General features: G+C 40.5%; 1 protein-coding gene across 6 annotated transcripts; it reads left to right on the forward strand.

The window, feature by feature from the left end:
• The first annotated feature begins 617 nt into the window (after positions 1-617).
• LOC119742517 (fibropellin-1-like) lies at positions 618-23,883 on the forward strand. 6 transcript variants are annotated; one of them, XM_038218472.1, is made up of 17 exons: positions 618-1,292; positions 2,214-2,339; positions 4,355-4,465; positions 6,164-6,283; positions 6,879-6,995; positions 8,505-8,651; positions 10,465-10,581; positions 11,258-11,368; positions 13,396-13,533; positions 14,557-14,664; positions 16,241-16,351; positions 17,213-17,329; positions 18,001-18,117; positions 18,843-18,956; positions 20,867-21,025; positions 22,399-22,498; positions 23,388-23,883. In XM_038218472.1, the coding sequence occupies exons 1-17, from the start codon at positions 1,154-1,156 to the stop codon at positions 23,779-23,781; spliced, it is 2,346 nt and encodes a 781-aa protein (XP_038074400.1). In that variant the 5' UTR covers positions 618-1,153; the 3' UTR covers positions 23,782-23,883. The 6 variants fall into 6 exon arrangements, with proteins under 6 accessions (XP_038074400.1, XP_038074401.1, XP_038074402.1 ...); XM_038218473.1 differs by having other exon boundaries at positions 8,520-8,651; XM_038218474.1 differs by lacking the exon at positions 6,879-6,995 and having other exon boundaries at positions 619-1,292.
• The last annotated feature ends 1,808 nt before the right edge of the window (positions 23,884-25,691 follow it).

The following is a 25,691-nucleotide window of genomic DNA, read 5'->3' on the forward strand; positions in this document are numbered from 1 at the left end:
AACCAAATGTGTGGGGCCCTATTTGCTGTTAGTATAATACACATTTAACAAAAAGGGTTGGCGTCTGTAGGGGTGTCGACGGGGGTGGGATGGGTAAATGTAAATGTGCCCCGCCCACCTTCGAAAAAAGAAGAAGATAAATTGAGAATATGCCAGAAGAGAAAGTGGAATCACGAAAAGTCAAACCTCAAGGGAGTTTTGAGTTATCCAATTTTTCTATTCAACAACAATTGACGGGAATAAGTTTAAGAAGGGAATTGAGTTTACAGGTTTTTAGTTTACAGGTTTTGAGTTATCGAGATTTCAATGTGCAGGAATTTTTCTAGGGGGATGTGCTTTGTCCCCCCCCCCCAAGAAAAATCCTGGTGACGCCCATAAATACCATGCATATTTGCACAATCGAGACGTCTCGGCACTTGAAGCCGTCCTCATTTCCTTGCACGACCGCTGCAAACAAATTTTGTCACAAAAGTTGTGTCCTTATTCGGGCTCAGCTTAACTGTTACGTAATCGGCAGCGCTCCACAAAAGTTTCTGTCCCTGCAGAGCAGGCCCAAAACTTTTGTGAAGAGCCGGTCGATATGCACGAGTGGGTTTGTCAACAAAAACCATTGAAGTGTGTTAGCTGTTTGCCATTAAACTACCGTGCACTACGTGACCATTTACATGTAGGCTTATGGCATGGGGTTTCTGCGTTTAACCCCTGTAGATGAATTCGTCCAGAAACTGATCTTGAATCGAAAGTGTGTATATTATAGTTGATGACGTTTGCTACTCAGAATTCATCAACAACAGACGAGGATGTTGGGCTGAAAGAGATGTATAGATATTCAGTTGGCCATGAGGCTCTGCATCGACTGACGACTGACGCGTTCAGGAGCCAAGCATCTGTGTGTTCCGTGGTGGAGTGGAAAAGAAATCACTTGTGGATAAATATTTGTTGAACCTGTTGGAATCAACCTGTCCTACAAATTTCGGCACTGAACAAAATGACGTCATCAAAATTCGGGTATTTTTATACCTAAATTTAAGTGTAGGGCTGTATTCAAAGTGGTTTAGAAGTATCTGTGACAACTAACGAGGAGTTGACCTGTACATGTACGTTTTTGTTGCTGTAGCACTAAAAAAGCAACTTAACCGTCCACCGATTCAGCATGTTTTTAAGGACTGTGCTGGTGTTTGTTACGTGTGGATACCTAGTGTGGATGTGTGGATGTAAAGCATCGGGTCACGGCAGCGGTGACACTACTGATTGGCCGAGTTCGGGGGACGGTTCTGGTTCTCCTTATGACGGTAAGTTGGAGACAAAAAGATAGACCCAACAGGGCTCCCACACAGGGTGAGTCAAAAAGAAAGTTACCGAATTAGAAAAAACACACCACTTTACCAAATGTATGGTTCGCCTCATTTCATATTAATAACACAGGGATAAAAGTGCATGTATTATTGCCTAGTAACTGTGAAAGTACATGTTCTTTTTCTTACGTACTCTATTCCCAATGTCTATCTATTTCAATAAAAAGATCACAAAATTCAGCTATCCACCACTGATCATTACTACGAATTGATGAACACCCATTACATACAATGAAATATGGACGAAAACTTGCAAAGGAAAACAGACAAAAATCACCACCTGTTTCAGAAATGAAGAGAGTGACGTAATGTTCCTTATATTCAAAACACAAAATCCGACAGTATAAAAATAACGTTTTAGTCTTGACTCAAATGATTAAAATTTCATTTGTATTTGACTGCCTGTGTGCAATCTATAATTCTCACTCAGCTCAATAGTTTCCAAAGGCATTCCATGGATAGCTATCAAAATTGGTTATTTCAGTAAAACATGCGTAACTTCTGATAGCATGCATCAATTTCAGTAATTTGTCGTCAGATGAGTGGACGAACGTGCATGTACTTCATTGGTGTATCAAAGCATATTATTTTGTTAGAACAGAAATCATCATTCAGGTCACTGTCTTTTTGACTCACCCTGTATAATATCATGAAAGTTCATTTGTTGATAAACCGCTGTACCTGCGGACTTCCACTCTGCATCGAGCACAATCAGTTGCAATGGATGCAGAAATTTAATTAGATGGGATGGATATAGTCCAAATTTTTCAGGCGGGGGGTGGGGGGGGGGGGTTGGACTGGCGTCACAATCAACAATAACGACCGGAAAAATTTAATCTATATTGCATTTTAAAACAGATCTCTGCGACCAAGACTACGTGGAAGTGGTTGAGTGTCCTCACGATGACTCCTGCATACCACTCTACTGGATCTGCGACGGCCAGGACGACTGCAGTGACGGCTACGACGAGGCATTTTGTGACGGTAAAACTTTAATATTAAAGGGGAATTACAGCCTAGCTGAAATTCCCGAGAATTTCATGTTTTGGATTGTATACTGGTTGAAAGGAAACTAACCTAATGTCTTGCCGTTCCCGAGAAAAGACGAAAACGCGGCAGACATATTTTTGTGGAATAAGCATAGTATTTCAAGCCATATTCAATGAACTGTACGCGTTGTGTGTGTCATATATACACACAGCACCACAAAATGTTGTTGAATGCGAACCACGGGGCGGCAGGATTCACAACTAGCACTCAACAGCTTGATTTTTTCGGAAATTTTTTTTTGACCCCACGAAATTCGTTCTCGCAAAAAAATAACACAAAAACGTCTAGTTTTTTAGAAGCTGGTTGTGTGGACGTTTATATTCTTCTTCCAATTAATATAATTTCGTTTAGCCCAATTGGGCACATTCCAGGTCGTAATTGTCCAAATTTTGTTCATGTAAACTTACTCAACGAAACAAAGCCCTTTTAAAGGAATAAGGAATGCATAGTTCATAGTTCAGATCGGTCGTATGAGAAAAATAATGTTTACGACTTTCCCATAAAGTTATTTCCGTAACATAGGGCTGGGTTTTAGCTCTACGTATGAACAGTGGGCCCTATATATTCAGACGAAGCAAAAAAAGGCTCCATTAGGCCAAAAAAAAAAAGTCTCCGGTTTTTGGTATGCGCGCGCGTCGCCGTAGCCATGCGCGTCGGCAAAATGAAAAAGTTTTTTTTTCAATAAAAGATGATGTCTCAAAACCGCCAAACTCACTGGTTTGACTGGAATCCTGCTGCTGCACAATTTTAACGTGTTTTTAGATGGGGTTATGATCGAGAATAAGCTTTATGTGGCCTCTCTGGACTCCCATATAATTATTTGCACTAAGTTTAGTCGGGCACCGGAGACTTTTTTTTTGGCCTTAGCAAAAACCCTTGTGTAAAATCAACAGTTGTGTTTGTGTAACTGTTCTACCCTGGTATCCCTGCCATAATAAGTACGCTTGAGTGGGAAAGCGCACGTATTTATGTGTAATTCTGAAGCATGCAATAATTCTCAATGAAACTGAATAATAATCAACGGTATATGAGTGTCATTAGCAAGCTTGGTCGGCAATTGGCAGGCCTCAAACAGGCAAAGAAGTTGATCATGCGCACCAAAATAATGAATTGATATGGACGGTTATATCAAGTCGGCGTCCACGTCTGTTGCATAAGGGAAAACCAAACAAATACTTTACCTGGATTATAGTGTGTCCTTGTGAATGATTGCCACAACCGTGTCACGATTCGTTAAAAGCTCATGCCACGCTCACTGCATTGTTACGTGGGGAAATGTGTACAATGCATGGCTTTCAGATAGATCGAGGCACAGACACACAAAGGGAAAACAGAAGATCGTTTTAGTCCTCGAGCGTTTTTTGTTTGTTTTTGTTTTGTTTTGAAAACGGCCCAGTCCTCGATCCGGTTATGTGATTAATCTACATATGGGATGATATCACTTGGACGAAGGACAAAGCATTGTCCTCGGGCGTATAGAAATTCGTGACTGGGTGCGTTCGAGTATGTTTCAGTAATGATATTTGGCACAGCATATTGGTATTTTTATACTTTATTTATATAGTCCTTGTAAAGATCAATTATATGTATTATTTTTTTTGGGGGGGGGGGGGGGGAGTACGGATATTCACTCCCCAGTGCCCTGGACGTAATGTTGAACTCTGCAGGCAACGAGGGCAAAATCCAATACATACATCTGCCTGCACATGATTTTTTATCAAGTCCATTCCATAGGTGTATTTTTTTCTTCCAACTTCGTCTGATCCTTGAGTACTAGCCAGTTCAGACTAGTTTCTTTCCTTCTGTCTGATGGTGAAAATGTTCGCGGGATTTTCATGATGTTTTGTTGGTTGTTAGAATTTTGTAGATTTTGTTTTTCAAATTGAAGACGGGTTTTAAGTGTATAGCAGTCGTGTTTCATTCTGTCTCTATGTATCCCGTGTTTTCAGGCGATCATTGCGATGTTAATCCATGTCTGAACGGAGGGACGTGTAACGTCTACGGCGGCAACACCTTCTGTCTGTGTCCAGACTCATACTACGGTGACTTTTGCGAGCACGGTACGGTAGGATATCATTTAATTAGACAATTTAGAAGACATGGAGTCCAAGAACGTTGTTTATCTGTTGTGAATTGCAGTCGCGTTATCAGTATAAAAATCGACTAAAAACACGTGCGTCGAAACCGTTGTGGAGTAGAGGCGCCATTGGCGCTAAACCGGCAGGATTAAGATAGAGGGCGTTGTTTTTTCTTGTTATTTTCCGCGCGATATTTATCGTGTTTATGTACTTCTTGTTACTAGCTTGCTCTATGCATGGTACAATTTCGTGTTTTAGGACGAAGGGAGAGTATCAAAATACATTCATGTTAGTATTTCGTCTTTGTTGGTCTTATCATGGTTTGAAACATTAATATTTAGGCTGATCATCGGTTCAAAATTCATTGATTTTATTTTTAAAGTAGGGCCTAAAAAAGTTGTGACCTGAATTTGGGCACGAAATTCAATGACAGTGTTGTTCCTTTGTCATGGTCAGTTTTGGGGCGCGGAATGTGTCTGTTCTCCTGGAGCAGCTTGAGTAACTCTAGCCCGACTGCGTCTGGCCGTACAGTACTATCGCAAGCTCTGTAGTACGAGTTTGCGATAGTACTGTACGGCCAGACGCAGTCGGGCTAGAGTAACTCCAGCTCTAATGCTTATCGCATTAGCATTAGAGCTGCATGGAGTTAAGCTAGGCCCCTAGCTACTCCTGGAAGAATTTTTTTAAAGGAATATCCTGATCATGCAAAGTTCAGGCAAATTCCTTCCTTCCTTCCTGCAGTGCAGACTTCATGGCTGAAGATAATCGCACTAGCCAGAAACACCGGGGCGAACCCCTTCTCTTAGCGATAAGTGTACTGGGTTCTTTAACGTGCATTACACAACACACGGGACCCACGCCACTGGCTCGAACCCACGCCACTGTTGCCTCTGAAACACCAGAACATGAGTCCGGTGTTCTTAACCGCTAGGCCATGACACTCCATATTGGGCTCTTGTCAACTGGTATTATTAACATTTAATAGTATTTATTAATATTATGTGTACTCACTACACTGTCACTACCTTGTGCAATAGACGGATCAATTGACCTATCGCAGTAGAATCGCCTTAGAATCGCGTCAACGCAGCTTGTGAAATATTGTCCAATTAGACATGATATACAATTGGACACGGAACGCGCAACATCTGAGACAAACAAAACTTAGCGTGCAAAAATTCCATAGGGTTGTCTTAGGGGCGTGGCTAACTCGCAAACCGCGATAGGTCAATTGAGCCACGCCTCTTTAAAAATCGACCAATCACAGGCCATGTTTTCAGATCGACCAAGTTCTGTGCTTGACACTATTGGTAGAACCATTACATGCATGAGGACAAGTGCTCCAAGTTGGAACTCGAAAAATCTTCCGAAGGACTATTTATGCAACGGTTTGTGCAATGCATGACTAGCCTACATGTAGACCCACCTATAGGGCGCTCCTTTTTTGACATTTGGGATTTTGGTCTCCAGTACGACAGACCAAAATCCCAAATGTCAAAAAAGGAGCGCCCAAATTAGTGGGTCTAGATAGACTTGCAAAATAAGTTACAGTGTCACATGTTAAGTTTGCACAAACAATATAATGAGCGTAAGCATGTACATGGCTCGATCACCCAATTGCGCATATCCATTGTGTTAGCACTAAAAGCATCATTTCTTTCCTTTCCATCGATTCCAAAGATGTCTGTGAAGCCGGAGCGTGTGAGAATGGTGGGTCTTGCTACCCAACTTCTTGGTCAGCTGAAGCATACGTTTGTGTGTGTTCACATCCTTGGACTGGTGACCATTGTGATAGCAGTGGTAAGCTAAGCACTATATAGGACCCATACTCTGGGGCTCAATTTCATGACTGCTAAATACTAGTAGTTACCCAAAGGCTTGTGCATTTTTTTTCTTCTAACTTTAATGACTTTTACCCAAATTTTACCTTATCCTTCACCCACAAAATTTGGTTATTTTACTAACTTGACCACGAGCAATCAATCTAGCCTTTTTGCCTCTAAATAGGAGCTGAGGCATTACTGAGACATTGAAATGTCTCCCAGAGGTATGAATTATGACGCTAAGGTGTCTCCCAAAGGATCCGATTTGTGGTTGTAAGCCTTATTCCGCAAATTCAAGGGGCGTGTTCAGTCATCAAGATTTCAAGAGAGAACAGTTTGCCACACGCGTACAGTATTTTAGTGGGGCATACCAACGAAATCAAAGACGTGCTCACATGTATCATAGACCCTTTGCTGTGCATGCCGGGGATTCCATAGACTTCAGTGCAGTATACGTGTGTGCAAGAATGGCTACATCTTTGAGCCAACAATTGTTTTGAAAAACTTGATAACATTTAGGCCCAATGAAATTAAAGCACCCAAAACACTTCCACCATTTGTGTTTGTTCCAGTAAGCAGTAGTTGCATGTCCAATGGATGCCGCAATGGCGGGTCATGTACGGAGACCTCGTCTGGTTACTTCTATTGCGACTGCCCAAATCAGTTTACGGGCGAGTACTGCGAAACCGGTAAGACATCTTCGTTCAGTGTTGTACATCACAAGTCAGTTTTCACAAGTGACTCAATTCATAAGTCTGGTAAAAAGATCATTTTCCGCGTAACCAGGAGATAAACATTAACAAAGGACTGCCTTTGTCACAGTTCCTTTAAATGTAGCTTGTGATGACTTGTGAGAACATCGAATGGACTTGGTGATGGACTTAAGATGGACTTGTGACCGACTTTTCTCGACCTGTGATGGACTTTTGATGGACTTGTGATGGAGTTGTGATGACTTGTGACGGACCTGTGATGGACTTGTGATGAATTGTGATGGATTTGTAATGACCTGTGATGACTTCTGATGGACTTGTGATGACTTGTGATGGATTTTTGAATGGACTTGTGATGATTTGTGATGGACTTGTGATGGACTTGTGATGGACTTGTGATGGAATTGCGATGGACTTGTGATGAACTTGTGATGGACTTGTGTTGGACTAGTGGTTGACTTGTGATGGACTTGTGATTGACTTGTGATGGAAGTTGTGATGGACTTGTGATGACTTGTGATGGACTTGTCATGACTTGTGATGGACTTGTCATGACTTGTGATGAACGTGTGATAGACAAGTGATTGAGTTATGATGGACTTGTGGTTGACTTGTGATGGACTTGTGATGGACTTGTGATGGACTTGTGATGGACTTGTGATGGACTTGTGATGACAAATTGTGATGAACATTTGGTGGACTTTTGATGAACATGTGATAGACTAGTGATTGAGATCATGGGCGTCAATCCTGGGGTGGGGGACAGGGAGACATGTCCCCCCCCCCCCACTTTTTGAAGGGTGGGGGACACAATATCAAATGTCCGTCCCCCCCCCCCAGATTTTTGAACTCGTGCCTCATTTACAGGGCCCTATTATGTACTACAGTACAATGTATCTTTTGCTAATAAAATATTGGTTAAAGTGGTCAGAAATTGCCTCAGATCACACCACATTCTAGAATCCAAATTTGTTCGGGGCCCTTAAGCGGGCCCTGAACCCCAGGCTTTAGCTAAGAATATAATAGCTTATTCAATGACTTCAACCTCGAAAATGATGTTTAAATCATTATCTTTTGCTCAGAATATATTGGTTAAAGTGGTCAGAAATTGCCTCAGATCACACCACATGAGCATCTAGAATCAGAATTTTTTCAGGGCCCTTTAGCGGGCCCCTTATTAGCGGGCACTCGCATTACTTCTGATCAAGGTATGTCCCCCCCCCCCACTTTTGAGAAGCGATTGACGCACCTGATTGAGATACCGGTATGATGGACTTGTGTTGGACTTGTGATCAATGGATTGTAACTCCTTCAGCACTCTTAAGCACTATGATTTCTTTTATTATCTTTTTTCTTCTCAAAAGCAAGAAAATGAGTCAAGTAAAGCAATCTTACCAAGTTTTGTGCAATTTTGTCACGTAAAGGGCTTCCAATATTTGATATATATGGTACTAATTTATGATGGTAATTTGTATCTTCCTGCAGTTTATAATGATACAGTTGTGTCCAGTGGGGCTTGCGCTAACCACCAATGCATGAACGGTGGACGTTGCTACACAACAGCAAGAGAAGACGCTGGGTATGCATGTGTGTGTGTGCCTGGCTGGACTGGGGACTACTGTCAGGACACAGGTAAGCCTGCTGAAAAACTGGGAGAGTAGAGCGCTGTGGTCCAGTGGTTACGGTGTTCGACTCATGCATACCATGGTATGTGGGTTCGAGCCCTGATGGCACAAGGTACTTGTGTTCTTGGGCAAGATACTTTACTTCAATTGGGTACAGACCAGATGCCACTGATCTCTATCTGCGGCAGAAAATTGGCCTCATGGCCTGATGAGAGGGGGTAATAGTTGTGAAGCATTTTGATACATTTGTATAAAGCACTCTATATATATAACCACTGAAATCGTCTGACCTTTAGTTTATCATGTTTATCATTCCTTTGCAAAGAGGCTATGGGTCGGTGCGAGTGGTGGGATCGAGAAAATGGATGGCAAATCTCTGATGATAAGTCGAATGGGCAGGCTATACATATACCAAAAGACCACTAGCAAAACATGTGAATGCAGTTACAATCAGAGACCATGGAGCAAATTTACATGATATTCCAGTTGTTTTTTAATAACCTGTGTCACAAACAAATAGAAGCCTTAATTTTTTTTCAAGGTTGGTTTCCGTTTCATGTATCTGGTTTCTAAAAGCAAAAACCGAATAGTGGAATGCAAACCGATTGATACAAAATTCGGATTTAAATCCCACCACTAGTCCGTGCACACTCGTAAAAAAATTGTTCATTTGCAACACAAACCAATATGTACACACATCCAGGCGCGGTTCTACGGGGGGGCTGGGGGGGGGGGCTTTAGCCCCCCAAAATTTTGTCTAGCCCCCCCAAAAAATAAATTCTGTAAAAAAAAAATTGCATTAGCAAAAAGAAGGATTGTGATGTACATGCGAACGGTCTCCCTAAAAAAGTTGTGACAAGGGTGTATTAGTTAATATAGTTTCAATGATTTTAGGATTTTATTGGCGTTCACATTGAAAATATGGCATGAGGCCTCCCCCCCCCCCCCCCCCACCTCTTGATTTTCGGAGGCCTAAGTGTCTGGAAAAAATAACCAGTCTACATTTCAGCACGCCTCCCTGAAAAAAATTCTGGATCCACCCTGCTAGCCCCCCCCAAATATTGGTTCTAGAACCGCGCCTGCACACATCGTGTCATGCACAGTGGCTCTTATTGTTGTGCATCGGGTCGGCTTGACCAGGCCATGCATGACCCAAAAATTATAGATATATAGGCCTACCGATTCTGAACCGAAACCGATCTAAACTCCCTAAAACCGACCTGACCCGACCCGACCTGACCTGACCTGACCCGACCTGACCTGACCTGACAAAAAATCAAGGAAAACGGATCCAACCCGACAAAAACCGAACATCTGGTTTGGGCAACTGTGTCCGCATTTTTTACCTGAACTAAGTTGCGTTACGTGAAAATCGTCATCTCTCTCATGTCAGCACCTGAATCATTCCGCACGGTACTCATACGTACATGTTATAGACTGTGTGTAATAGACCCCAATTAAGTCTTTGTCATACCGGGCACAGTGACTCTGCAATAAATATTGCACCCTCTGAATTTTCGATCTGTTTCGGTTTATTTTGGTTTAATTCAGGTTTTTTCCCGACCCAAAAATTGCAAGCTGTAACACAAAACCGAAACTGACCCAACCCAAGTGAAATGATGGACAAACCGACCCGATCCGAAGTCGGTGCGGGGTCGGATCGGTTTTGAGTCGGGTTTGCACAACATTAGCTCTTATGAGTATACAGGGTAAGTAGCACCACCAACTGTTTTCTGAATAGTCCGTTGCCCTGCACTTGTTTGTAATGAAGATCGTAATATTGATTGCTTTCTGTTTTGTATTAATTTTTGTTCTGTCAGACTATAGTTGCAGTATCGATAGATGCCAGAATGGAGGGACATGTTACAGGGACATCTCAACTAACATGATGTATTGTCTCTGCCCAATGCCATACTCGGGCCCGTACTGTGAGATGGGTAAGAAAGTAGAAATCACAGGGACTGTTTTCAACTCATTTTTGCTCAGGATAAAGTTCTTGCGGTTTGTATTATAATTTCAGGTGGATTGCACTTAAATTGTGAAGTAGAGTTTTTTGCAGGTATGTTATCCATGTTTCTGCCCCCCCCCCCCACACACACACACAATTTTTACTATTTAAGAATTATACATGTAGTATAGAAAAACTTGGAAATGGATGAAAAAGCTTGGTGATCGAGTGGTAAGATGTCTGCACTAGAAAGCGGGGGGTTGTGGGTTCGAGTCCCACCTGAGTGATTTTTTTTCAACTTTCACTCGGGAGGTAACACTTCGAGTACACATGTACAGTGTTTATATGTTGATGAAGGACAAAAACCTATTATTGAATAAAAAAAAGTGTTAGTAACTTGGTATCAACATGAAAATAAATGTATGAAATGATGGCAACTGACGAGATTTAGCAAGAAATGTAACACGCAGAAAATGTTAGTCTAGTTTTTGTGTACAAATGTTCAATTGTGCTTCGAGTCTGACACTAGAATGACATTGTTGGAAGACATAGTTCTAATCACCCAAGCTTGCTAAAAATATCTAGCCATTATCTGTTCACTCCACAAACACCATGAAAGTCTTGGTGAATAATTTTTTTTATTTTTGACTTTTGTTTTTTGTTAGATTACAGCTGCCCGAGCAATGTTTGCCAGAACGGAGGAACGTGTCAAAGTGTGTCTGGCTTCACCTACTGTCTATGCCCGGACCAATACTCTGGCCAGTACTGCGAAATAGGTACGAAGACCAGACTATTCATGGGTGATATCCACTGATCTCTATATAAAGACTGGATAGCGGATATGCATACAACATTCACACAGTAGACTTTGCATATTGACCAATTCGCCCCCAGTCTCACGAAGATGGCCGCGTATAATACGAACGTTCTACGCGTAAATACGCGCGCGTTGTATCAACAGTTGACGCGCATTTTGGTAACGTACACATATTATGATGTTCTAAAAGGGACACATTTCCATAGTGATTATTATTTCAAAACGCCGAAAAAGTGGTATTTGCGGCATTTTAGTAACCACGACGTTAGAAAAATTGTAGTTAACCTTGGTCAGTGGTGGTGGTCAAAATATAAGTCAAGTGAACCGCGACGTTACAAAAGAAATCGTGCTGTCTATAAAAACGGCAACTTGTCCTTTGTAGATCACCAGCTGGTCTCACCAATATGGCGTCAAATTCATTCATTGTGCGGCTCTTTATTAGCTTTCCAGTCTTTATATAGAGATCAGTGGTGATATCCATTGGTCTCCATTTACTGGATTGGACACGCGTCACTTGTGTGCATTGAAGATTCGGAAAACGCAGACACAAACAGCTGGGTAGTACAGTGTGGGTTTAAGACCGCGCATGCGTGACGTGCGTGCTGCATGGTCTGTGTGTGAAACGAACGCATTTTGAACTTTCAAACCCTCACGGCCTCCGACACTGATGACTACCATATAAAGACTGGATAGCGGATATGCATACAACATTCACACAGTAGACTTTGCATATTGACCAATTCGCCCCCAGTCTCACGAAGATGGCCGCGTATAATACGAGCGTTCTACGCGTAAATACGCGCGCGTTGTATCAACAGTTGACGCGCATTTTGGTCACGTACACATATTATGATGTTCTAAAAGGGACACATTTCCGTAGTGATTATTATTTCAAAAACACCGAAAAAGTGATCTGCAGCAAAGTAACCACGACGTTAGAAAAATTGTAGTAAACCTTGGTCAGTGGTGATGGTCAAAATATAAGTCAAGTGAACTGCGCCGCGACGTTACAAAAGAAATCATGCTGCCTATATAAGACGGCAACTTGTCCTTTGTAGATCACCAGCCGGTCTCACCGGTCTCACCAATATGGCGTCAAATTCATTCATTGTGCGGCTCTTTATTAGCTATCCAGTCTTTATATAGAGATCAGTGATATGACTACGCATGCATGCACAAGATGGAGGTCGCTGTGTCCAATCCAGTCTTACTAATGGAGATCGATGGTGATATCAATCTCAAGCTTTTTCCTTTTTGTCTAGAAATGCCGGTGAATATTTTGGCTCTTACTTCACTTGTGCACGATCTTTATGAGTGAAGTCTTGGAACTACTGTGCAGGAAGCAGCTTTTTGTTTAACTTTAACTTTTAATGGTTATCAAGCTCCATTTAAAGTAACGCTGACTTTGTATCTTAATCCTGCCAAATTGTTGTAAATTTTGAAGATCAGAGAGGGTTGGAGAATGTTAGTGGTTTTGGTTAAGAGGTTTTCAATAGTCAAACTAAAGTTTTGACGATCTCCGAGACGTGATTGAATACCCATGACTGAATGTAAAATTGTGAGGCGTTCTGACGAAATGAGATATGTTACTGGCTTTTTAATAGTGGAGAAAAATGCAAAAACCAAATGGGGATGATTTTTTTTTTTTTTTTTTGGATTGATTGATATTTGTAATCTTTGAAATGTCTACTACACATTTTTAAAGAAACACAATAAAAATTGTGGAATGAATTTTTTTTAGGGAAAAACAATTTTTGTCTTTCAGTTTCACGAATACAAAACTTGATCCACTGTACCATTTTAAAGAAAAGCTAGCAAAGAACACACGCTGCAATAACCATTCATTTATTTTTTCTCAATATGCTCTATTTGCCACAAAAAAAATGGTGAACTTGGGTCCAGTTCATTCTGACTCGCCCTGTAGATTTCAAAGAGTCTATTCGTTACTTAAAAAAAAACAAACACCTTTTTCATCCTTTTCATTAGATGCAGATTCTTCCAATGATGGCTGTGTTAACCACCAGTGTATGAACGGTGGGAGTTGCTACTCCACGCCATGGCTGTCCACTGCGTATGCATGCGCCTGTCCGTTCCAGTGGACGGGCGTCTTTTGCCAGGATTGGGGTAAACCTTGACAGAAAAATTATAGGAAATTTTAGACAACATACAGGGATGTAGGGATGTAAGTCCTTCAATTGCCTTTTTTTCAGGGTTGTTTTGGTGTTTTTTTTAGTTGTAAATGGCATGTGAGGCATTCTGGCATAATGAGACAACTGGAAAGTGATCAAAATGAGAGTCTGTGTGTATTAGAGAATGATATTCGCCTTACAATACGGTTCTGAGAATAAGGCAAAATTCTGCGAAAAAAAGGCCTTTAACATTTTTAGTTTTGCATTCTTGAATATAAAAGATGCCAAATGGTTTGTTTCCTTAAAAACACTTTTACTCCACAATTTTTATTCAATTTCTTTAATATATATGTAGTATACGTTACGAAGATTACAAATATCAATAAATCTGAAAATAAAAAAAAATAAAAAAAAAAAGTCAAAATTTTTTTTCTCCATTTTTTTCATTTTTACGGCTTCGGCCTGTGCCCAGCTCCGTCTCATTGTTGCCAGAACGCCCCACATGTTGGCACCATACAGGTGTTGACGTGTACTTGTTTTTCCTGTATACCTCAAGTTGAAAGCAAGATGTTGGAGTCCACTGACAGCAAACAACGCAAACGTTTACCAATTTATTTCTAGTTCTGTTTTATGTTGGAAAGTTGACTGAAATTAGGTGGACCTCAAATAAAAGTTTCCAGCATTCCCAAAAGTGGATTTGACACTGCTGGTATTAAAGTTCTGTCTATATTTGGGATGCTATGCAAAAGTGCTGATAATCGTTAAAAAAAAATGAACAAAGAAATTTACTGGAGCGCGATTTGAACCTGCTAAATGTAAACCCCTACGTGTGGATGATTAGTTCAATACAAATGACACACAATACCAATTTTGTTCGTAGTAGTTCAAATGAAGACAACGTGCAATAATTTTGCAGCTGTTAAGTTCAAGATAAATATTGATCAGTAATGATACAACTTTCAAGAATTTTTGCACAATTTTGTTTATGACCGAATTATTGTTATTTGTTTTAATTCAGTTTCACCCTGTACACTGATTCCATGTCTTAATGGAGGGAAGTGTGATACTTCCATTAATGGTGGCTGTACTTGTCTTGCTGGTTACACTGGCACGTACTGCGAAACACGTAAGTGGCTGAATACCTTTGCAAACATGCATTCAGTGCCAAGTAGTGATATCAGTCGAAATTAAACAAGTGACTGTTTTCAACAGCTAATAATTCCCAGGCTACATAAAGCAGGATTGAGTGGCTGGAAGTGTTTAAAGGTCCATCATTTGTTCGTTTGAAGCAACACACGTGCTCAAAATCTAAACAAGGGTGCTGAACAACTAACCTGATGAAATTTCAGCTCAGCATTCTAGGATCTCGATTTCCAATCAAAAGTTGCTGAATCATGTTTTGAATTGGGCCTGAATTCAGCGTCCGATACACGTTCTCACTGAGCCGATTGCAGCTATGCGATATCGCGCACTGAACCGACGAATTATAGCAACTGCGCGCGTGTGTGTCGTGTCAACGCTTACGCGCGCGCTTTGTCAACATTTTTTGTACTAACGGAAATTTCGAACGATGCGTCTTTAGATGCATCGGCCTTCTTTCATTGATTTCCTCAAAATGACAGCATGCCAGAAAGAGTAATTTCACAAAGAGTTTAGTCCCCTTACTATCTTTCAACCAAGTATGTTTTTGAACAATAATTATGTCAGTTACTTTTTGGATAGCTGCAAATGATGGACTGTAGCTTTAAGTAACTCGATATAGCTATGCTTTGACTCTGGGTGAGTGACAAAACAGCTGTGACCACAACTTGCCTGCTTTGTCTGTTGACCCAGTTTGACTAGTCACAGTGCTTGCTTGACATATGATCTGGCTGCTGGTGACTAGCCTGTGTTAAAAGTATAGCAGGGGAAGTGGAACTGTCTGTGACTGTTTAAATTACAGGAGGATTAATAAAGGCACATAGGAGCATTAGTAATTACCCAGTAATGTACCTACCGATTTAATGAGAAAACCTTGCTCAAAAGTGGAGACAGGAATGGTATTAAAAACCGTGTGAAAATATTCCGTCTGAAAGAGTATCGTTTGGAATAAAAAAAACATTAAAGGTACTGGTTTCAAAATGGGTCATGGGCGGACTTTTTCGTTCATTTAGCAACAACAACCAGTTGAGAGACCCCCCAAAATTATGCATATTTTTTTTGAGCAAGATTTTGAGCAATTTGTTGCTTCAGACGAAAAAAAAAGACACACAAAAGCAAAGGATTCTAAAGTACTCTTAAACAGCATGACACCTATTGGAGAAATATGGAGCAGTTTGCATTGAAAACAGAGAGTTTGGAAAACTGTGATTAGATTCCCCTGAAACTTTTTCTTCTTTTTTTTGGCTTATGCATAAATATATAATCGGTGTTGCTAGTTGAAAGAAAATTTCAAATGCCTAAAGATTGTCAAGAATGATTTCTTGCCAAATTTCCTTTAAAATGTAATTTATGGACCAAATCATTTTGGCCCATTATTTCTAATGATAGAGGAAATATTTCATTCCACAAAAAATTGTAGAATTAAAAACAAAACTGACAAACATGTCAAAAATATTATGGTTGCCTCAAAATTCTTTCTTCAATAATTCACCCCATCCTCCCCCCAGGAAAGAAAATATGCCTCCTGAAATGTTTGTGTTCCAATTCATTCATTTTTCCAGAAATGCCCTGTACGATGTCTCCGTGCCTAAATGGTGGGAGCTGCGCTTACTTTGGTGACGTCACTTACTGCTCCTGCCCCTTAGGATTCAGTGGCATATTTTGTGAAGAAGGTGTGTACATGTAGCAATATCAACGTTTAAGATTCACAAGAAAAAGGTTCATTTCCTCAGCAGTGGCTCACATCGCTTGTACACAATCTCCATCCAGTTTGGTAGTAAAAACGTTATACACACGCGCAAACCACTGATTACCAGCGCCCATTGGATAAACGCTCGAGGTGCGTTAACTTCAGGTTCCATTCGTGCTATATGCTACACCGTGTGAAATAAGCATGGTTGAATTGAGATGAGTACGTCACACTAATGAACCGGATTGGCTAGAAATAATGCACAAAGTTTTAAAGATTTAATAACATTTGGTAGACTGCCTCTCTGAGTATTTCTGTTTGGTCTGCATATGTGGGATGTTCGGGCAAAATGAGACACAACTGGGCAGCAGTTGAATTGAGTTTGTGATATTTAGGAAAGAGAAAATGGACATTCCGTTGACAAGTTATGGCTATCTAAAGTTCGCATTAATCGATGTGTCAAAAAAGTTAAATACTGGGAAAAAGGCCTTCCAGGTTTCGACTGCTTTGCAGGAGTGAGTATGAAAGATGCCTATAATGCTTATCCTCAACAGCATGTTTATTCCAGATTTCTTCAAAATATGTGTAGTAATAAATATCAATCAATCAAAAATCGAGAAAAAAAATCACCACCTTTGGTTTTTTGCATTTTTCTCCAGTTGGCCTGTGCCCAGTTCTGTCTCATTTTGCCAGAACACCATACACATTAAAGGCTTTAAAGTGACTGACCAAAACTTGGAGTCTAAGCCTAGGTTTAGCAAATGACCACAGTAATCTTTCACTAAACATGAGGGATAGACATGTTTAACGTTGAATGTTGTTTCCTTTAACCGTAATTCCACAGAAGTGACTTGTGGGGACTCCGGCTGTGCCAACGGCGGCGTCTGTGTTGCGTCACGTGGTGATGACATTGCATATTGCATATGTAGACACGGTTACACAGGGACATATTGTGACACGGGTAGGTGTGATTTTGGTGATATGTTATCATGAGCATTAAAGGGAATATACAACATTTGCAAACATCAAAAAACAAAACTACCAAATTTTTACAAAATACCGTACTAGGATGTTGGTAAGTGACAGTCTAAAGCATCCTGTAAAATTATGGCACCCGGTGTGAAGTCATTTTCAAGAAGAGTGTAATTTTGTATAAATTTGTATAAACTACATTTTTTTCCCCCAACTACCGGTACTGCTCCAAATTTACCATTTTTTTCCGTCCAAATTTTGGTTACTATTGGTTACACGTTCATGAGCGGATGCAAGCCAGCTAGACTGGTTCCCTTACCTTACAATTTACCGGCATCTATAAACTGATCCATTTCATTCTTTAGTGGAGTCAGGCCGGGAACCAGACTACTTGAACATTTGTGTTTTTCTTGGTTTTTCCAGCATTTTCGAACACAAAACTTCAAACATGTCAGTGTAACAATATTTGATCGATTTAAACTAACCCCTCAAATAGTTCATTTCTGAAAATTACAGCAAAAGCCAATGATGTACATTCCCTTTAACGAATGCATTGCTCAAAACTGTTAAGGTCGAACATGCAACTAAGCATACAGTACGTGTATATAAAAATATATGTCAGTGAAGGGTAAAACTTTTGTTATCTTCCCATTTTTCTAGTGCTAGCCTGTTCCGCCATATCTTGTCAAAATGGCGGCACATGCGTCGCATCCAACGATGGGTCTACTTCCTTTTGCGTTTGTCTGGATCAGTTTACAGGAGAATTTTGCGAAAGAGGTATTTTTTTAAGCTTAAATTTTAAGGTCAAAATGCAATTTACAGTTGTTTTTTTTAAAGGTTATGGACTCTTCAGAAATAATCCCAAAAAGGTGACACAGGGAAAAACACTTGTGATTAACTCAACGACAACAAGGAGAAAATAAGTTTGTTGGATGAAATTTGAGTTTTAAACAAATCGACATCAGTATTTCAGTCAATTCATTAACCCTAACTCCCTAGCATGATTTACTAGGAACCATACCCATCCTGGCAATTTCCAGCACCATATGGGAAACTGCCCACACATATTTCTGACTTTAATTTGGCAGTGTGCCAACCCAATGTAAAAGACTGTCATTAATAGGGGTACTGAACCCATCCTGAGATTCCAACAAAACTTGTCGTTGGGGATTGATGGGTTGATCGAGTTCTGTTAGGGTTAATGATTTTGATTCCAGTTTTACAATGTAAGTTAAAAATTGAAAGCCAAGTATGATCCATGCTTGTCAGTCTTTCCTGGACAGATTTGGGGGAGAGACTTATGTATATTTGTTAAGTACAGAAATCTTTCCGTCATTAACAGCATCACCTAGTGTTAGATGTTGTCCAACCGCCAACATTTTTGGAATTCAAACATCAGAAATTGTTTCAGGTTTTTTTTCCTTTTTTCGGTAATCCAAATCACCCTTTGTAAAGTAATTACAGAAAATTGAGGTCATTTATTTACAAATCTTTCTTTTCAGCTATCGTGTGTGCCCAGTCTTGTCAAAACGGGGGCAGCTGCGTGGCATCTGCCAGTGGTAACGGCGGGTCCTGCGCTTGTACAAGTCAGTACACTGGGGAGTATTGTCAAACAGGTAAAAACAAATGAAATTGTGAATTCCTCTGAAAAGACAACCCAGACATATGTGACATGCTTAAAGCTATAGTCCATCATTTGTAATTTGTGCAATTTGTTCGTTTGAAGCAACAAAAGTGTTCAAAATCTAATAAAGGATACTAAGCAACTAACCTGATAAAGTTTCAGCTAAGCTTCAGCTGTACATTCCGAGAAAAACCAGCATTCTAAGATCTCAATTTCAAATCAAAAGTTACTGAATCATGTTTTGAATTGCAGCTATACGTGACGTCGCGCACTGATCCGACGAATTATAACAACCGCGCGCGCGTGTGCGCTGTTCCAATAGTTGCGCGCGCTGCGCTGAATAACAAAACGAACTACTAATTAAAATTTTCCTACGGTGCTTCTTAAGAATCACCGTTGGAAATGCCTTCTTTCGTTGATTACTTCAAAATGACAGCTTCCCAGAAAGAATAATTTCACAGGGAGTTTAGTTCCCTTACTGTCTTTCAACTAAGTATGTTTTTCAACAATAATTACGCCAGTTACTTTTCGGATGGCTGCAAATGATGGACTATAGCTTTAAAGATAACCTATCCGGTTCATTAGTAAAAAGTCATGCCCGCGCCTGCCCTACTGATTACTAGCGCCCATTGGATAAACGCTGGAGCTGCGTTAACTTCCGGTTCCATTCGTGCTATGCTACACCGTGTGAAAAACGCATGGTTGAATTGAGATGAAGTCACACTAACGAACCGGATACGTCAGACCAAACACCGATGCATTTTTCCCATGATATTTTGCCCAAACTCGTTGAGACTGCCCACATTTCAAGAGATTTTCATGCATTGCAGAATAGATCAGTCAGCAATAGGTCGACATCATGTGACATCAACTTATGAGTTTTATACGGATTTAAATGGACAAAATATGCAAATAAAACATTCAAAATCGAAGTGACATAATATATGAGATATCCTACTCGATTCTAAGTGAGTAATAGGATCAGGCATCCTGGGAAATGCGTACGCCTAGTATGCTGTCATGTTTTTCAAATACTGCGCTAAAGTGACAGACAGTTTGCAATCAGTTACATATACGTGAATGAGAACTTTTTTCCCCAAGCACGTACGCCAAGTGACAACTGAGATCATAACGTGCAAGTCAAAACGCATAAACAAACTTTTTGGAGGGTTGGGCTTTCAACGGAAAATGGCTTTGCATAGGGAAAAGCAAAGATGCATTTAAGTTTTCTTTAAGCCAGAGTCCATCATTTGTAGCTATCCAAAAAGTAACTGTCGTAATTATTGTTGAAAAACATACTTGGTTGAAAGATAGTAAGGGGACTAAACTCCCTGTGAAATTATTCTTTCTGGCAAGCTGTCATTTTGAAGTAATCAACGAAAGAAGGCCTTTCCAACGGTGCTTCTTAAGACGCACCGTAGGAAATTCAAATTAGTAGTTTGTTTTGTTATTCGGCGAAGCGCGCACAAGCATTGGCACGATGCACACTCGTATGAGGAGTTGTTTACAACTACTCGGGAGAGGGACATGCCATAACGTAGCTAGAGGGGTGTTTAAAAAACATGAAGTAAACTTGTTGAACAAATTATTGGAAATTTATATTTTTTTTACTTGTTTTGACTGGGGGACTGAAAAGTTGAGATTTTTTTTAGTGCAAAGCTATTATGAATGGAATGTGAAGCTTGGCCTGTTTTAAACACTATGTTTAAGACCGGTTTGGAGTTTAGACGCTGATAATTTGGCTTGGGTCATTGTCAGCGTCCAAATCGGTCTTAAATATAGTGTTTAATACCTATCAAGCACAGGCTTAGTATATTTAGACCACCATTAGGCTTTTAAAACTGCAACTTTGTGATTCCCAGTTAGTTTGCATGTTTTTCTGTTATATATTTTGTCCTTTAGCAGTGACAGTTGATCCGTGCGATAGCTCACCCTGTGGAAACAACGGCGCTTGCAACTCAGCTGCAAACAACGCCAACGCCTACACCTGTAGTTGTGTTGAAGGCTGGACCGGCCCCTCTTGCGAAAGTAGGAGTGGGGGAACCGAGGCACTGTCTCAGGGTAAGATCCATCTCTTTGTATCTTGAAAGAGTTCAAAGGTCATGAAGGAAAGTTATAGTCCTCCTGTGTTTAGAGACGCACTCAGTTTAGAAGTTGACTATGTTGCTATCCAATATACCTTCAAGGTATGCATTAATTTTAAACGTATTAACCAAAGCCCCTTCAAATTTCCTCTTGGTATTCTGCTGTATGCAACCAAAACAAACTTCTGGAACAAAATAATTTTTTTTCCCTTGATCGATCGTAATGAACAACAGTATTAGCAGGGATACATGTAGGGTTCATCCTTTACCTAATAACATAAAAAAAAATGCGAATTGTTGTTTTCATTTACCTGTTTTTACAACAGGAAATCATTAGCAGGGGTGTGAAATTCAGCTTTAAAGCTGATTTCAGCTTTTTTCCCATCACTTGCTGTGTACAAAAGTATAGGAGATTTCCAAAGTTCAGCTTCTTTACACCCTTTTTTTCAGCTGTTTTCAGCTATTTTTATCAGTGGTCACCCACACCCCTGCATTGGGCATTGAATTTCATCTTGCAACTCGTGCAAACTGTTTTGTTGGGTTGTGTTTTGCTTTGAAGAAAAAAAGTCCGAGCAAAGCAAACTGTTTTTGTTCTGGCATGCAACCCAAAGTGTGATACGGTACCAATGTATTCTTGATTTCAAGCAACCCTGGGCCCAGTGACTTAGCCCGCCCTCAGGTCTACCTGCAATTTGCTCGCGCTGCGACTGAACCGTGGGCATCAAGCATTCAAAATGTTTCTGATGGGCTAAGAATCGGTAGCAAACAAAACACATCGCATGGCATTATGGCCAGTAACCTTTGCAGGCTTTCAAGTTTTCCTACTTTTCCCTATTTTTTCAAATTTACCTTGCTCCTACTTGTTTTTGAAATGTCTACTTTTCCTATTTGTTTTGTCCCACAAAACCGAAACAAAATGGATATTTTTCATAACAGCTAGTGTTACACATTGTGATGTAAATCACACAATGAAGGGTTTGGGCGCAGGAGTACTGCAACTGTACTCCCAAGAGCTTAGCACAAGTGTTGTGAGTATATACAGACAGGCCAAATGAGGCTTATGGGCACGTATCAATAAAGACTACTCCTGAAAGCCTGCAGACATCCTACTTTTATCCTGAAAAGTTTGTCCTCCAAAGTCCTACTTTTTTCCTATTTTTAAATTTTTTGATTAACATTTTTAATTTTTTGGAAAATTTTGATCCTCCTGTTCTCGTTCTTTTTCTCCTGGGTCTGCTTAAAAGCATGCCTTTGTTTTTCAAACAAAATGTTTAGGTACTTAGCAAAATTAATGTGCTCAGAATCTCGCCAAAATTTACCCCTATAGTCACATGTTTTCCTCTTTCGTAGCCATAGTCATCGGTGCAGCGGTGGGCGGAGTAGTCGTAGTCCTCATTATTATCGCCATCGTGGTAGCCATCTGCTGTTGCCTTGCAAGGAATAAAACCGGGTTAGTAAAATTACATAAGTCCAGCTTTTCCGCATTATTTGAAGGATGAATAAAAAAATGAAACCACATATTAAAGTTGGTACAAACACCATTCATTAAAATTTGCTCTGTCTCTATTACCACTTATGATTAGGAATGAAAAGATAAATTTCTTAATCATTGAGAATAGAACCGAATTTTTGAAACTTTTGTATCCAAATTTTTTTTACTGTAGTTTATATTCACAGTACAATGGCCACGCCCTGCAAATACACGTACATTTGTAATGTCTTGCAGTCAATTCATATTTCCTTTATTGTTTACTTGATGCATTCTAATAAAGTCTCATTAATACAAAAATATCATTATTTACATTTATTAAGAAAAATCTAAAGTCGAAGTACAAGCTTGAAAAAGAGTAAAACCTATTCCATCAAAATAATAGTCATTTAATTAACCCTAAAGGTGAGGGGGGGATGTGATGTAGTGGTGAGGGTTTGTGGCTCATGCTAAAGAGGTCCATGGTCCGAATCCAGCTGCTGGACATATGTTATGTCCATGGACAAACTACTTTACCCCCCACTTGCCTCTCTCCATCCAGGAGTGTATGGGTATTGGCATTAGCTGGGGAGTAACCTGCGATGGACTTGCATCCCATCCAGGGGGAGTAGAAATATTCTCATGCCACATGAAACCAGAGAGAAATACCGGCCTGATGGGCCATATTGACCCATGACAGACTTTACTAATTGCATCCGGAATATGGTTGAATTGGCAACATCTATAGATGGATATCAGCTTTTTTTCTGTTAGGAATGGTTGGTAATTATGCACAACTTGAATATTTTGACTCGCTATTCATTAAGATGTTTTTTATTTTATTTTTTGGTTGATGTTTAATTTTCGATAGCCCTCCTCCACGACTCAGCACCGGCCCAGCTGCCACCCTCACCAACCCCCAGTACGCTTCCCAGCTCCGACCACCAAAGTACGCAGTCAAGGACAACCTGCCCCCACCCTATGATTACACGATTTCCCCTCCCCCCGGTGCGAATGCCATGCAACCCCCTCCTCGCCCCAGTAGCACGACCCCCTCGGGGTACCAGATGCCCATGCAGCAACTACCGTCCCAGAAGAAGCCCAAGCAGCCACAACGGACACCTGAGGAGGAATACGCCTACGTGAACAACGTCTACGAAGAGCTGCCTGAAGCAGAGTCCCAACTGTACATGGAGCCCTCACGCGACGTCAACGAGAACAGACCAAAAGAAGACCCAGAGTATATGGACCTGACTGAGAACTAGACTGATATCCAGCCTGTAGAGTGTGCAAGTCTCATTATCATGAATACCAGATGTACACGTAGGCAGAACAGTACAATGTACATAGACCGGAATGACTTGAAAGACTTGAATGAAGACCAAGAGTATATGGACCTGACTGAGTATTAGATTTGTTTCTAGTCTGTAGATGTGCAAGTCTCATGATCATGAATCCCTAATGTATATGAAGGCAGTACACATGGAGCTATATTGAATTACTAGAGCGCTAACTCCTCAGTCTTGCAGGCGGAGACGCCTTAAAGCCGCTCTGGGTGCAGACATTTTTCGTCTTTGCAGAACACAATCAAATTAGATAGATTGAATTTTAAAAGTGTACTCTAAATGCAACGCTCAATTGGAACATACGCAAACAACTTAAGCATGTCATGACGGTTCAATAAGAGTCACAGCAATAAGCATCTGCAGCGCATAAGCGCACGCGTTGCACTGCTTGCGTGGAGCAAAATGAAACGCTCATTTGCTGATCGTGCGTTTCGGTTTTGGGCGAATCAGCTTTGATAATGCACCTGTATAGAATACAAATGTATAGAATACAAATGCATGCAAAAAAACGTACAAAATTTCAAGTTTTTCATAGGTTTGTGCACAAACATGGATGTGCCCAGCAGGCATCACTTTGTACGTGAGTCAGCGCTGGTATTTTAATATAGCTCTATGGCAGTACATGACAGAATGGAATGACTTGAAAGGAGACCTAGAGTATATGGACCTGACTGAGAACTAGACTGGTATCCAGCCTACAGTGTTTGCAAGTCTCATGAATCCCAAATGTACTTGTAGGCAGTTCACAACATACATAGACTGGAATGACTTGAAAGGAGACCATGAGTATGTTTACCTGACTGAGTACTAGTATCAATCTGTAGAGTGTTCAAGTTTCGTGCATGAATCCAAAATGTACTTGTAGGCAGTGCAGGAGATACTAAACTGGCATCCTGCCATAAAGTGTGCAAGTCTATTTTCTGAATCCCAAAAGTATAAGAACAACTTGAAAGGAGACCAAGTGTAGATGTTGACCTGATATCCAGCCTGAAGAGTCATCCATTCGTCAAATTAGGTTTTGCCCTTCACCGACGTATAAACACTATATACTCAGTTACCTCCCGAGTGAAAGTTGGAAAAAATGACTCGAGTGGGACTCGAACCCACGACCTCCTGCTTTCTAATTACCACTCGACCACCGAGCTAACGGGATCGGTTGGCTGGTGGGAATCTGATGTACATAGCAGTGGGTTCCGAATTAATTATTCATAAGATGGAATTTTGCGTCGAGGTGATGCAAAACAAATTAGGTTTTGCCCTTCGGGAGGTACAGTACGTGTTTAAACATCGGTGAAGGGCAAAACCTAATTTGATTTACATCACCCCAATGCAAAATTCCATCTTATGAATCATCATCAATTAGTGTTGTATCATATATTGGATAATTTCATTTCATTGGTCTAGAATGGCCGCGTGTCCAGTCTGTAAATTTACTGTTTACTTCATGTAGATGTACACCACTTTGCATACAAATTACCTCATGTCAACTCATGCACATGCATCCCAGCAAAACGATGCTGGCTGCTACGCAAAAGGCCTAAACTAGCCCCGTTGCCCATGAATGGACCAAAAGTGTTTTCATTAGGAACTCGCCCTGTCAAGATATTATGTTGAGGAAACGAAAAATAATAACGGAGATGCCAACCATTACTCTTTTGGAGTAATTATTAGGATTTTGAGGCATGTTACTACTCTTGAAAATTCCAGCTGTCCTATATGCCAACATTGTGGCTACTCTGAAAAGTACTGTGGTTACTCTTAAACTTGACTGTTGCCACATGTATTTACATTATTATTACTCTTTGCAGGAAGAATCATTACTATTTTGT

Source organism: Patiria miniata, unplaced genomic scaffold, assembly GCF_015706575.1.
Source record: "Patiria miniata isolate m_02_andy unplaced genomic scaffold, ASM1570657v1 HiC_scaffold_6, whole genome shotgun sequence".
NCBI lineage: Eukaryota > Metazoa > Echinodermata > Asteroidea > Valvatida > Asterinidae > Patiria > Patiria miniata.